We start from the raw sequence: 13,124 nt of genomic DNA, 5'->3' as shown, positions 1-13,124 counted from the left end.
CAAGCACTGGGCACAGTCAGAAGCGCGGGAGGGTGAGAGAATTCATCAGAGCCAGAGCGGGGGGCAGAGCAGGCAGAAGGACCGAAGTACACTGCTGAGGGGAGCAGCGGGCGGCAGGAGAGGTCTGCGCGCCATGTGGGACCCTCCTCCAGGGTCGGGGAGCAGCCGGGGATCGAACCAGCACCGCAGAGGCTGCGGGTGGCTTCGCAACCCAGCGCTCAACCGCTGCGCCACCGGGGAGGCCCGCATGTTTCTTTTTTAATTCATTTATTTTTATACAAGAACTGGGGTACAGGCCAGATGTGTGGAAGGGTGAGAGGATTCACCAGAGACAGAGCAGGGAGCAGAACAGGCAGACTGACGAAATACACTGCTGAGGGGAGCAGCAGGCAAGACAGGAGAGGTCTGCTTTGCCATATGGGATTCTCGCTGGCCGGCCGGGATCGAACCCATGCTGCAGAGGCTGTGGACAGCTTCACAGTGTGGCACTCAACCGCCTGCACCAGCAGGGAGGCCCCTGCGTGTTTTTGAATGGAAAGAAATCTCATGACATAAACATCACTCATATCTTTTGAACATCTTTTTCTATGGAAACTTGCTGATTTAGCAGTGGGCTAAATGAGACTTCTTTTTTTAAAGATTTATTTACTTATACAAGAACTGGGGTATAGGTCAGAGGCACGGGAGGGCGCGAGGACTCACCAGAGACAGCGGGGAGCAGAACAGGCAGATGGACTGAAAACACTGCTGAGGGGTGCAGCAAGTGAGACAGGAGAGGTTTACTGTGCCATATAGGTAGCTCCCTGGCCACCCGGCCAGGAATCAAACCAGCAATGCAGAGGCTGTGGACAGCTTCACAGCACTGCGCTCAACCTGCTGCACCACCGGGAAGACATTTCTTAGCCCTGGGAGCTCAGAGGTAAGCTGACCAGCCACGGGCCTCTGCCTTCCTAGCCACCCGTATGTCGATCTGGCCATTCATTGTGCTTGGCAAGCCCCTCAGAGACAGAGGTGGGTGTTTGAGCTTTAGCTACCACTTGCATGTTCCAAACCAGCAGAAAGAGGGGAAAAAGGACAGAAAGGGACAAAGTGCATGTTGGTTCTCTGGGAAGGCTTGCTGCAAGTTGTGACATAAAAATGCTGTTTTTGGTTGACCAGGTTGAAGTGTCAGGAAGCACCTTGCGGCAAGGGAAGCTGGGAAGTGTAGTCTTTGGTTCTGGGAGGTGATGTGCCCCCTGGGTGATCTGGCAGATGAGAAAGGACATTGAAGCAACCAGTCAGTAGCAACCAGCCACAAAAAAAAACCAGCCACAACTGGAATATCCTGAGTAACCTGAAACAGGCTGTGCAGAGCTGGTGCCTGGGAAAGGCTGCTGGGTCTAATTCTTGAGTTGGGTTTTGAAGGGTTAGTAATTAAGTAGATGGGCAGTAGATTGGTGAGGGGAGAGGGCACAAAGGGATTCTGGAGCAGAACAGTCTGTGACTCATATCACTACTGTTAACCAGCTCTTGTCTTCCTTATTTTTTTTTTTTAAAGATTTGTTTTTATTTATGCATGCAAGAACTGGGGTATAGGCCAGAGGTGCGGGGCAGGGGATGGGGGTATGAGAGGATTCACCAGAAGCATAGTGGGGAACAGAACAGGTGGATTGACTGCAATACACTGCTGTGGGGAGCAGCGGGTGGGTCAGGAGAGGTCTGTTGTGCCATGTGGGATACCTCCCTGGCTGGGGATTGAACTTGTGCTGCAGTGGCTACGGATGCTTCATAGTGCTGTGTCTTAACCCCTTGCACCACCAGGGAGGCCCCTTAACTCCTTAAATTTCATAGATAGGTCTACCACATTCCCTAACCCCTTATCCTTATGTGAACAGTCTTTGGCTTCAGTTCTCTGTTACACTTACATTGATTCTTTCCTCCTTCTCAATGCATGTGGTCGAGGGGTTTGCACTTCTTCCCCATCTCACCCTCACCTCACCCCCTCAAAAGGCCCTCAGTTTGTCTTCATTTTTCTAGACCGCTGTACAACTTTTACCTTAGGGCTTCTCTCTTATTGCTCCTCTCTGCTAGAGCCAACACTTCGAGCCAAGGCTAGCTCTTGCTCCACAATTATCCATTAACTTCACTCAAGCTTAATCCCTCCTGGCAGCCTTAAAATGCTCGTGGCTGTGTGGGTGATGGAGCCTCTCTCATGGCTCTGCAGCTCCTGTATCTACATACTACGTGCGATTTGTCTTTACACCTTGATACAGACCTTGCTTTGCACAATTACAGGTTCATTAATGTTCCAGGCCAGGGGTTAACAAATGGTCTTGTTGGGTCAGGTAACTGTGTGAGCTGAAGTGGAAAAGCAGCTGTAGATAGTATATAAACGAGTGTATGTGGCTGTATTCCACAAACATACTATGTAATAAAAAAGGTAGCTGCTGGAGTTTGTCTGTAATTTGCAGACCCTTGCTCTAACTAAAAAGCCAATTACTCTTACTCTTCAACAGCACAGAAATGGAAGTTTTTAAAGGGGAAAAAATTGAAGACTTGAATTCCAACCGCTCTAAATGCAACCCAATTTGGGCTTGCTAGGAGAAATTTTAGCCCACTTGTGTATATAACAGGTTCAATAACCACATCATAGAGATGTAAGCACTATGTAGAGGACAGTGTTCCATCCCAAATAGCTGTGTTAACTTTAGGTGGGTTGTTAGACAATTTCACTATCTGTTCTGGATAATAAGCATCATCCTTGCATCCAGGCAGCCAGTTTTCACAGCTATGCATATTGTGGACCTACAAAGTGAACACAATTCTGTAAGAGTCCTTCTGAGACAGAAGGATCCAATCCCTTGTTATGTACCTAAGGAAACCAGGACACCAAGTCTAACAAAAAGCAGGTTTACTGTATCGGTACTTGGCTCATCTGGATTTACAGCCAAAGGCTGAGCCCCTGACAAGGAAGTTATGGGCTTCTATATACATTTCATCTTGTACTGGGTGGGTTAACATTGTAACTGTTCAAGGTCAAACATGACACCAGTTACAGTCCAAGAAATGTGGTAGGTTGCTTATCACAGCACCCAGGGGTGCCCAGCTCAGGCGTCTTGCTTCACCCTGATTGTTTATTTTAGAGCAGAACAGTGACCCTCCTACACTTTGCATTATAGACTCTCTCTCTCTCTGTAGAGTGAGTTGTTAGTAGTTGCTGGTCAGGTTTTTGGTCTTACATGTAGGGAGTGTGGCCATCTGCTGCGTTGGGAGTGATCTCCAGCCCCTGCTGTTGAACTTGACTTTGCTCTCCCTCCCTTCCCTGCAGTATCCACATCCTCCTTGCACTTCTATCAGCTGGCTGGCCAATCCTTTCTTATGCTGCTCTGCATTTCTAAGAATTTTCCAGGAGCTTCCTGAGAAGAGAGCTATAAAAGGAATTTAAAAAAATCCTTGAAAGTTTATCCTCTTTTCACATAGGATATATCAGTTATAAGCTTGAGATGAAAATTGTCTTTTAAAATCATTTTCCAGGGCCTCCCCTGGTGGCGCAGTGGTTGAGTGCAGGGCTGAGAGGCTGCCCACAGCCTCTGCGGCGCCGGTTTGTTTGCCGGCGAGGGTCCCACAAGAAAAAAAATTTTTTTTCCATTAGGTGCACTGCATATTATTACTAGGCTCTATTTATAATTTTTTTAAATACAATTTTTTCCCTTTATTTTCTTGTTGGAGAACTCTACTAGTTATATATTATACCTTAAATGTTGGGTAGAGCAGTTCTGCTGCTTTTATGAAACTAGGGTTAAGTACTGAATTTAGGTCATGTGGTTTGAGAAGGCGTTGCTTCTACATGAGAAACACCTCATTTCTTAAAATGAGGCTAAAACTTCACCTACAGATGTTTGAAATCTTGATTGCTACCTTTCCCCTAGTCTCCCTCCAAAAACCCCCAAAATGCCAAAAACTAGTACCCTATCAGCTCCCTCCAAAAGCCCCTAAAATGCCAAAACCAACCCTGTATTTTTAAAATAATAACCTGGACAATTTAAATTGCAAAAGTAATACTGTCAAAGATAATTGAGAACTGCATGGAACTTAAATTAAGTTTTAAAATGTTTTCTCCATACTGCTCTGCCCTCCTACACCATGTTGGGAACTTCCTCTTAAAATTGCTGCTTCTCTTGAAGGGAGCAGCCCTGCCCAGTGCTCCACATACAATTCTGATGGGCAAAAGGTCCATTTTTTGATGCTAATTTACATAAATGGTATTTTTTATGAAACATTTTTAAATGCATCATTATCACTAGCCATCTATTTTATAGACAGTTACATGTGCTTTTTGCAAAAACATTAATAGTATTGCATGTTCTTGCTGAAAAATCCCATAAGGAAGGATGTAAGGAAGAAATTAAATTTCCCTCCAGCTTGCTTCCTCTCCCTGCCCCTCCATTTCACTCCCTGGAGACAGCTATAAAGGTTTCTTATATATCTTTCAGTTAACTACAACTAGACTGCAGTTTTGCAAGAGCCAGTGACCTTTTATGGGGGGAAATTGTTTCTTTTCCCAGGAAAACAAATGTGCCACAGTTTTGTAAATACACAAGCTTCAAGCACCAGACTCAAAATGTTTTTGTTCTGAGGAATTAAACAGCACTAAATGCCAGTGAAAATTGTGGTCCTGTAGAGGCAGATTTTTATCTGCAGATTTTTCTTGGGAGAGAAGATTCTAACCTCAACCCCCCACCACCCATCACCCCAGAGTAGGTGTGAAAAGCACATTACCCAGCTTTGATTAGTTGGAACCTCCTCCGACCTTGAGGCCTGAGTAAGATTTGTTTCCAATTTCCATTTCCATGGTCTTGGCAACTTCAAAATCCTTGTAAAGTCTTCTGCTCTTTCCTAGCTTAATGTTCACAGCACTTCCTGTTCAGTTTCCACACCACTGCACTGTGAAATTGTCCTGCTTTGACATCTCCAGCAGACTCCCAAACTTCCACAGGCAGCACCCAGGGCACTTCCTTCCTGTGCCTGCTCATGCCTTCCCACCCTTCTCACATTCACTCTTTCCCAACCTTCCTGTCTACAGCACACCCAGCAGTTGAGCTTTTTAAAGTCTTGCTCTCAGTCCCTAAGGCTCTCCAGTCTGTCAGTGATTATCAAGGAAGAATCCCAAATAAAATTTACCCCATGACACCAGCTCCTGTGGAGAGTATGTGCACTGCTGGTGACAGGAGGTCAGGGACTGGGACCCGCCGCTGAGGTGAGGTGGACTCTACCTTCATGGAGGATGCCAGGGGATAAGGAACACATAGGGGGATTGCAGAGAACTGAGCTGGTAGAAGCTGGAAGTCATACATTTGTGTAGTATATATATGTATTTTTTAAAGATTTATTTATACAAGAGCTGGGGTATAGGCCAGAGGTGCAGGAGGGTAAGAGGATTCACCAGAGAAAGAGCGGGGAGCAGGACAGGCAGATGGACCGAAGACACTGCTGAGGGGAGCAGCAGGTGAGACAGGAGAGGTCTGTTGTGCCATGTGGGTAGCTCCCTGGCCGGCTGGGACTTGAACCCCACTGCGCTACTGGGGAGGCCCTGTATAGTATATGTTAATTTCACCCTTTGCAACTAGTTTTGAAGCCAGTGGCATGCCTCCATACATCTATCTTTTGAAAGTCAATGTTTATGACCTCTGACCATTTATCTGTTGTGTTCTTGATGTTCCTGTCAACTCGTAAGCACGCTTAGCCTGCATTGCTGCAGGTCTCTCATCCTGTGTGCTGTGACCTTAGCTGGAATTAGTCAAGATAAACTCTGATCATAGCTTTTTGTTCCCTACTTCCACACCTCATCCTTGACCCCCTTGGAGCCTTGGCTTTGGTTGATTAAGCTCTGTGTTTTCCCGCTGCTTTGTCCAGCCTTGTCCTGGAAGGCTCATTATGTCCTTTCTAGTAGAGATCTGCATGGAATGGAATTTACACGCATTCATTAACCTTATGCCCAAGGAAAACACTTTTACCTTAGTGTATGCAATATTTCAAAATCTTGCAAGTATTTTAAATGTTCTAAAATTATTACTGAAAAAATGTCTATTTCCTTTGGTCTTAACTCCATGTCATGTAGAGGGAAAATATACAGGATCATGTGGGAGAAGTAGATTTGAACAAAATCACTCAGGTTCAATACCAGAAGGTGGCACACTTTTCACATGTCAAGCGCTTGCTTTGAGGACCCCTAATAAAACTCAGTCACGCCAATTTTCTGGAGAGATTTGAAGTTCTCTGCTGAAATAGTTTGAAGATGTGGTAACAAAGTGACTTTCTTAAATGACTGAGGAGATATCCTTGCTGAGTTGTAATTGCAAAAGAATGGGGTCTGAACTAATTCATATAGGAAGGTTTCCTCTGACATTTACTTACTCTGTGGGAATGGGAATAGACTCAGGGAATGTATAAGTCTCTTCTGTTTCCTAAATTAATACATTTTGCGCAACGTGGGATGGATTAACGCCACTAAAGATTTCCTATTATGCTAATGGCCAGACTGATTATATTTCATTTTATGTGCTGCTACCTATTAATATAGGTATACTATCTGTAGGTACAGGGAAGAGGAGGCCAAAATAAGGTAAGAGAGAGGCAAATAGTGGGAGGAAGGGGTTAAGTCCTAACAAGAAGGCTAGGTCTGTGGACGCCACACCTGAGACACGGGCAGGGAGGCCTGAGGGGGCAGATCTCAGCACCTTGTCTGGTTCTCTTGTGATCCGGCACAGGTTATAACCATCCTGGGTGATCCTGTATGAACCTGTGTACTGGGGAGGTTTGAAGGTTTCCTCAGTGTCCAAACACCATCCCATTTGTGACAGCCAGCAGGGTGCTTTAACTCATATAACCTTCCAGGAAAGCCACGATAATCTAGACAGGGATCTGGGTTTGAATTCATAATGAACCATGGTTTTTAAACTTTAAATTGCAGTAATAAATTGAATTTCAGCAGAGGGAAATGTGCTGACATTGTTTTTCCTCTCTGAGGATTCTAGTCACAGGGAAGAACAGTCTGTATAAGGGTGTTCAGTCATGTAAGGGGACAGTGAATACTATGTATGTGATGCTTTTAGACTTGATTAGTGACACTTTCAACCATCTTCAATATATGTATCTTCAATGAATCTGAATTCACAAGAATTCAGATATGTATGTAGATATTCACAAGAATTCAGATGTATGTAGATGCTATAGAAGAGGCAAATTCTGATTTGAAAACCACCGAGTGCTTGTGCATTCTTCATCACAACTCAAAGAGTTAGTGTAGTCTCCATCACAGATTACACAAGTTCAGAGGGGAGTGAGAATTCAGACGAGGTTTATCTTACTCAAAGTCCAGGCAAAGCTCAGAGTTCAAAGAAACGGCTTTCACTGGGCTTTCCAATGTGCTCAACTACCTGATAGTGAAGAAAAGGGAACCCTCCGAGGAATTACTCTGGTCCTTTTACACTTCTTTTTTCTTACCCTGGCAAGAATCTGACAGATTTCTGACACTCTAAATTTTAGGATATGATTTTATTGAACACATATAAGATTCACTTTTACATTATTGCAAATACTTTATAATAAAAAATTAGTTTTTGTTAAAAAAAAGGATGTTTCCCACACTTATAGTTGTATAGGTAAAACAAATATATAAATAATATGAAGGTCATTCCCAAGTATTAGAACAGAATACTAATGGAATCACTTCAGTAACATTTTTTGATAAACATTTACATAATTATCCACAATTATATCAACTTCCAGAGGATCAAATAAAAACACAAGAGGAGGGTGATCCCCCAAATAAGATGTATTTCTCCAAAACAAAAGGAAATTGAATATATATCCTGTCTTTCTCTGCATGGGATTTGGTCAGCAAGATACTTTTGTTTTATATATAAGATGAACATATTTATAATGGCAGAGTATGCTATCTGAGTAAATTAAAGATTTTTTCCCAGCTTTGTCACATGACCTATATTACCATTTAAAATATATTGTATATCTATTACCTTATGAAAAATCACATATATAAGGTAATCCTAAGGTCTTTATTTCCAGGGCAGTCTTAAAACAGGATTAATATAGGCATACTTCATCCTTTATATTTTTAGAGTATTTCATATTCTTTAACATCTCAGCTATTAAAATTATGCACAGTACATCAGTCAACATACAAGTAGTGGCATAACACAATTTAAACTAGATAGAGCTTGACTGTAGTCACATGACGTACCATCTGAGAGAACTGACCAGTATAATTTCTGAACCGCCTCAGTTAAAGACTATTAAAATAAAAGGCAGCATTGTCAATGACCCCAGTATCTTCAGAGCATTATTATACCAGAAGCGTTATTTACTGAAGCCTAACACTTCAGAGTACTTGGATGGAATACTTAATAACAGTCAACTTGAGCTTTCAATGTGACCCACTTTGCATGGAAATCTCAAATTATTTCTGGATGTTTTAATTTCTTAAAACTCAATTCTACTGAATTTGAATGTGTTTTGACCAGAGGCTACCTGGAGATTTTCCTTCTAGCAACAAGTGGGTGGAATTCTGTGGCTCACTGTTTTCATGCAAAAAAAACAAATCACAGAATGAAGAATCTAGTTTGTATATTGTCATTCTAATAGTATTTTGCTGGAATGGGATGGTGGACTTCATGATCAAGGGATTTTTTTCAGATTGTAAGAACTAATGCACATTAGTTGTTTGTATATAAAAGCCTTCAACACCACTGCAAACCACACATGAGTCAACCATCAAAGATGGTTTTGGGCCTCATCTGTCTTTACTACCCTTCATATCCTTTCTGGTCTCAGTCACCAGCTCAAGTCAGAGGAAGTGGGCTCCCCAAAGGCCCTGATATTTCCCTCAAACAAGCTATTTAGGACTCTTTTTTTATTAGTTCACAAATATATAACTTTAAAATACCACCGATTTTCTCTAAGACAGAAGTAGAAAAAGTTATATACCTGCAAATTCTCCAAGACAGGGTGATTTGAAATTTGACTTCAGTATTTAAAAATCCACCTGTTAACATTTAGTTTTTCAAATTCAGTTTTTTAAACTTAAAACAGAGCCAAAGTGGATTTGGTATTTTTAATAAGCATTTTTCACAGTCTCACAGTTAAGGTAGTAACAGTACAATCTCTGAGGAAAGGAAAACTGGAAATAAGTCAAGACACTTAGGCCACCTTTAACAAGTACTTTGGAAGGATTGTAGTGAAATATGACTGCAAAGTACGCTAGAAGAACACAGCAGAATAAAATGAATCTAGACTTCCACTTTTTCCTCCCTGATCAATGTCACTGTGTTATAATCACTATACAAATCAAGTTGTTTTGCTGATTGCTGAAATTATAAAGGCATAATTTTTATTCTTTTCAAAATCTGTCCATATCTTATTTTTTAAAAATAATTTGGTATCATTTTAAATACTCAAAGCCATTCTTATGTAAAGGTTTTGGGGCAAAGCCAGCAAAGACAGGGGCCGGGCCCTGAAAACAGCACCTTTCACATAACCACCTCACTTGCAATCTAGTTAGTAGTATCATTAAAAAAAAAAAACCACAAAATTTTTTTGCATAAGTGCCAATAAAAAATAGTCTAGAAACAATATCTTGAAAATAGAAAAATATGTTTTTAAGACATCACAATAAATATCTCTGAAGAATATGTTCATATCTCTATTGAAAACAAGTTCACTTGTTTACTCATAGAGGGCAAGTCTACCATTTAGGGCAACATTTTCCTTGGTTAGACTGAAATGTTCAGGTCATTTTGTTTTTTTTCTGTTCAAAACCAGTCTGAAAACATCAGGAAGTAAGCTGATGACTCAGGTAACCCTCTCTCTCTACATTCAAAATATTCTAAAATGGGACTTAGTCATCTCTTTAAATCTCAACCTATTTGTAAAAGTAGTATTGGCTTAATTTCGAAAAGCCATATTTGAAATATTAAAAAGAAAAACCACCTAACATGAACCATTCAAATTTTGCCTAATCTCTAAATTTGAATACTAAAATACTTTCTTAAAATAATATATTTCTTCCCTTATTTTGCTAATAACACGAAAAAACTATAACCAAGGAATTCTTTTCTACCATATAACATTTTCTGGACATGGTTTTAAAAATAAGGACGGGGAATTATTCCAGATTTTACAATTTTTCTTCATAACTGAGTGAATCCAAGGAAACACAACTTTTCATGTGATAACTGTCATGTAAGAGCAAAAAAATACTAAGATTTATCTTCCGTGTTGTTAAACTGGATCCAGATCAGATATCCTTATGTATGTTATATTGTATTCTTCCCTCGAAACAATTAACTTCTCTATAGCAATGAAGAAAACACAGTATCTGATCATGGAGGCTAAAATAGAAAACCACAGAATCCATGTTGGTAATGACAAGTAACTGTCCCTTGTCTTTCATCCACCTCCTCCTTGGAATAATTTTCAGTTTCAGTAAGTCTGGTCTTACAGAGGGAAGGCTGCTCTGTTCCTGGTTACATCACAATTTTTCTCCTGTTATTCTAAATTTTGATTCCTGAAACCAGCAGATATTATTCAGTTCAAAGAATGAACTTTGTTAGGGTGCCTTATGGTAGCCTGACATACTGAATATTAAACTTACTTGCATCTCCTATATAGTGCCAGTGGGAGTTCTGCAGTTCACTTAATATTAACCACATGGGACAATACTACTGCATAATAATGACATCATACCCATTCACAAAGCTCAGACTTAAACTATACTTGCTATTCAATTTATGACTGATATATTCGGAATTATCAAGCATTTCACATGTTTAAATTGCAGTATAACATTTCCCCAAAGCATGAACAACCACACTTTATATCAATTATTGCATCAAAGAGTTAATAATAAACTTAGTACAATACTGCAGATAGTATAATATGGAAGATTTTCTTAATAGGAATAATAACCATCTTTACAGAATTTATAAGGTTTTAGTTATATTCACTTATTGTCTCTTGAACATAAAATAATCAGAGCCCAAATCTGTTGAGCACCTCTATCACATTTTGACAATGAAGCTGTATTCAGATGTATAGCGCTGTTTTCCTCATCAGGATGTCTGGAAAGAACAACAGGTTTTCCCGATCTTGTGCAGTGACCTAGGAGTTGTATGCCACTGGCGCACGTGCCACACCCCTCGAGACTGCCAGGATGCATGGGAGGACAGTTGAGGGCTGCAGAGAAGACTCGGTGTTGCCTTTCTTGATAGATGAACAAACTTCAATTTTAAAAACAGGATCATTTTCTCCTAAGTGCCTGAATAAGGTGCCTTGACAGCTCAACTGCCCACAGCTGAAGCCCCAGGGAAGCCTCAGTGCATCAGCAGGACGTCTTAGCGTTTGATCACGACTTGTTCATAAGCTCCAGGCCCCACCCTAAAATAGCAGGGCAAAAACCTTCAACATTTTGAGCTGTAGTGTTTAGTTAACCTTGTCCCCAAAGAGATAGTACATTAGGCATTTTCTACTAATTAATTTCTGCAAGGTCTGTAGATGACAGACCTTGCAATATTTGTAATTCATATACAGGATTAATCTAGTCCCTGACCTTCTCACACATATCCTTAGAATAACCCAGGAATGTTTCCAAATTCTATTAAGACACTGAGGCAAACATTTTTATATATAAACACTAAAATAATCAAAGAGCATATATTGATTCTGGCAGCTCAGAGCTAATAGTTTTTAGTTACATTAGCAGTCCAGTGTTTGTTTTTTTTTTTTTAAAGATTTATTTTATTCATTCATACAAGCACTGGGTACAGTCAGAAGCACGGGAGGGTGAGAGAATTCACCAGAGCCAGAGCGGGGAACAGAACAGGCAGACTGACGAAGTACACTGCTGATGGGAGCAACGGGCAGCAGGAGAGATCTGTGTGCCATGTAGGACCCTCGCCTGGCAGCCGGGGATAGAACCGGTGCTGCAGAGGCTGCGGGCAGCTTCGCAACCCAGTGCTCAAACACTGCGGCACTGGGGAGGCCCAGTAGGCCAGTGTTTTAATGTACCTTCTTAGAAAGCGTGAGAATTCTTTTAGCCAATATTCAAATATCATTTATGCAGCCATTCTTGTAAATTATCTATGTAAGTAAATCTAAAGGGACAATGATCTTGAAGAAGGGTTTATTTCTTCATTAGCTTGCTTTGGCAGACTGCTGGTTGATCCCCCAAATCTACTGTTCCCTTCTTCAGAGTTTAAGGTGGGTACAGGCTGACTGGCCTAGAGATCCCACTTCTTATCCTTTATAGGTGAATCCATGTGCTAAATTTTTCCCCCAGGGAATATGCATGGAGATGTATCAATTTCTGCCTGGCTATCTTAAAGGGAAATTGACTGCCTTGGATCCAACGTTGACAACACAGGTATGGAGGACAGTGAAGGACAAAATGGAAGTACTTGGGTCAATGAATCACCGTCTGGGGGTGAAACTGTCCTTTTAGCCCCATCATTGTATTTTTGGGTCTCTTTTTTTTTTAATAGCAGTTTAGCCTTTGCCCTAATATGCTACCTGACCTCTACTACTGAAAGACTTAAAATTTACAATCTTTGTAAATAAAGCACTTAAGTGATACTTAAATTAAGTAATAGACTTACTAACAGAAAGTTTTTTATTATTATTGATGCACCCAGTATCATAGCCTTGTGGTGTAAAATAATGTACATACATGTTCCCTCTACTATTTCTTGGTTTGGGAGGATATTAAATGATTTCTGAAAGTCTATACAAATAAGCAATATCAAAAATGATGGCAATGTATTTATTTTGGGATGAGGATCATTCTACCCTTTCTGTGACTTTTCTTGAGTGACTAGGAGGGGAGATATTATATGGAGGAAGCGTATTGTTGCTAAAGTTATCACAAATACCCATGTCCTTTGCAGGAGTTATTACTGGACATTTCAAAGATTAGTAAGAACAGAAACAAACTGCCCTGCAGTGTTCTAGACACAGGACATTGAGTACTAGTTGAAGAAATGAATTAAAAATTCTTCTGGTTCTGAGCATTAATGAATACAATAACTATCTTGGACCAACGGGGCTCCATATCCCTGTAGTTCTGTCTTACTCTG

At 40.9% G+C, this 13,124-nt stretch overlaps 1 protein-coding gene across 1 annotated transcript in view; it reads right to left on the bottom strand.

Annotated features, from left to right (window-relative positions):
* Positions 1-7,509: 7,509 nt before the first annotated feature.
* The window catches only part of EEIG2 (EEIG family member 2), a 48,540-nt gene continuing 42,925 nt past the window's right edge, over positions 7,510-13,124 (bottom strand). The window contains exon 11 of the mRNA XM_037498152.2: positions 7,510-11,430. Within this exon, the coding sequence (XP_037354049.1) occupies positions 11,388-11,430 (43 nt within the window). The 3' untranslated portion in view covers positions 7,510-11,387. The remainder of the gene's footprint in view (positions 11,431-13,124) is intronic.

This window comes from Talpa occidentalis, unplaced genomic scaffold, assembly GCF_014898055.3.
Source record: "Talpa occidentalis isolate TD23 unplaced genomic scaffold, MPIMG_talOcc4v2.1 talOcc4.9, whole genome shotgun sequence".
Lineage (NCBI taxonomy): Eukaryota > Metazoa > Chordata > Mammalia > Eulipotyphla > Talpidae > Talpa > Talpa occidentalis.
Note: the sequence above shows the minus strand (reverse complement) of the source record. Positions and strands in the feature narration are given on the sequence as shown.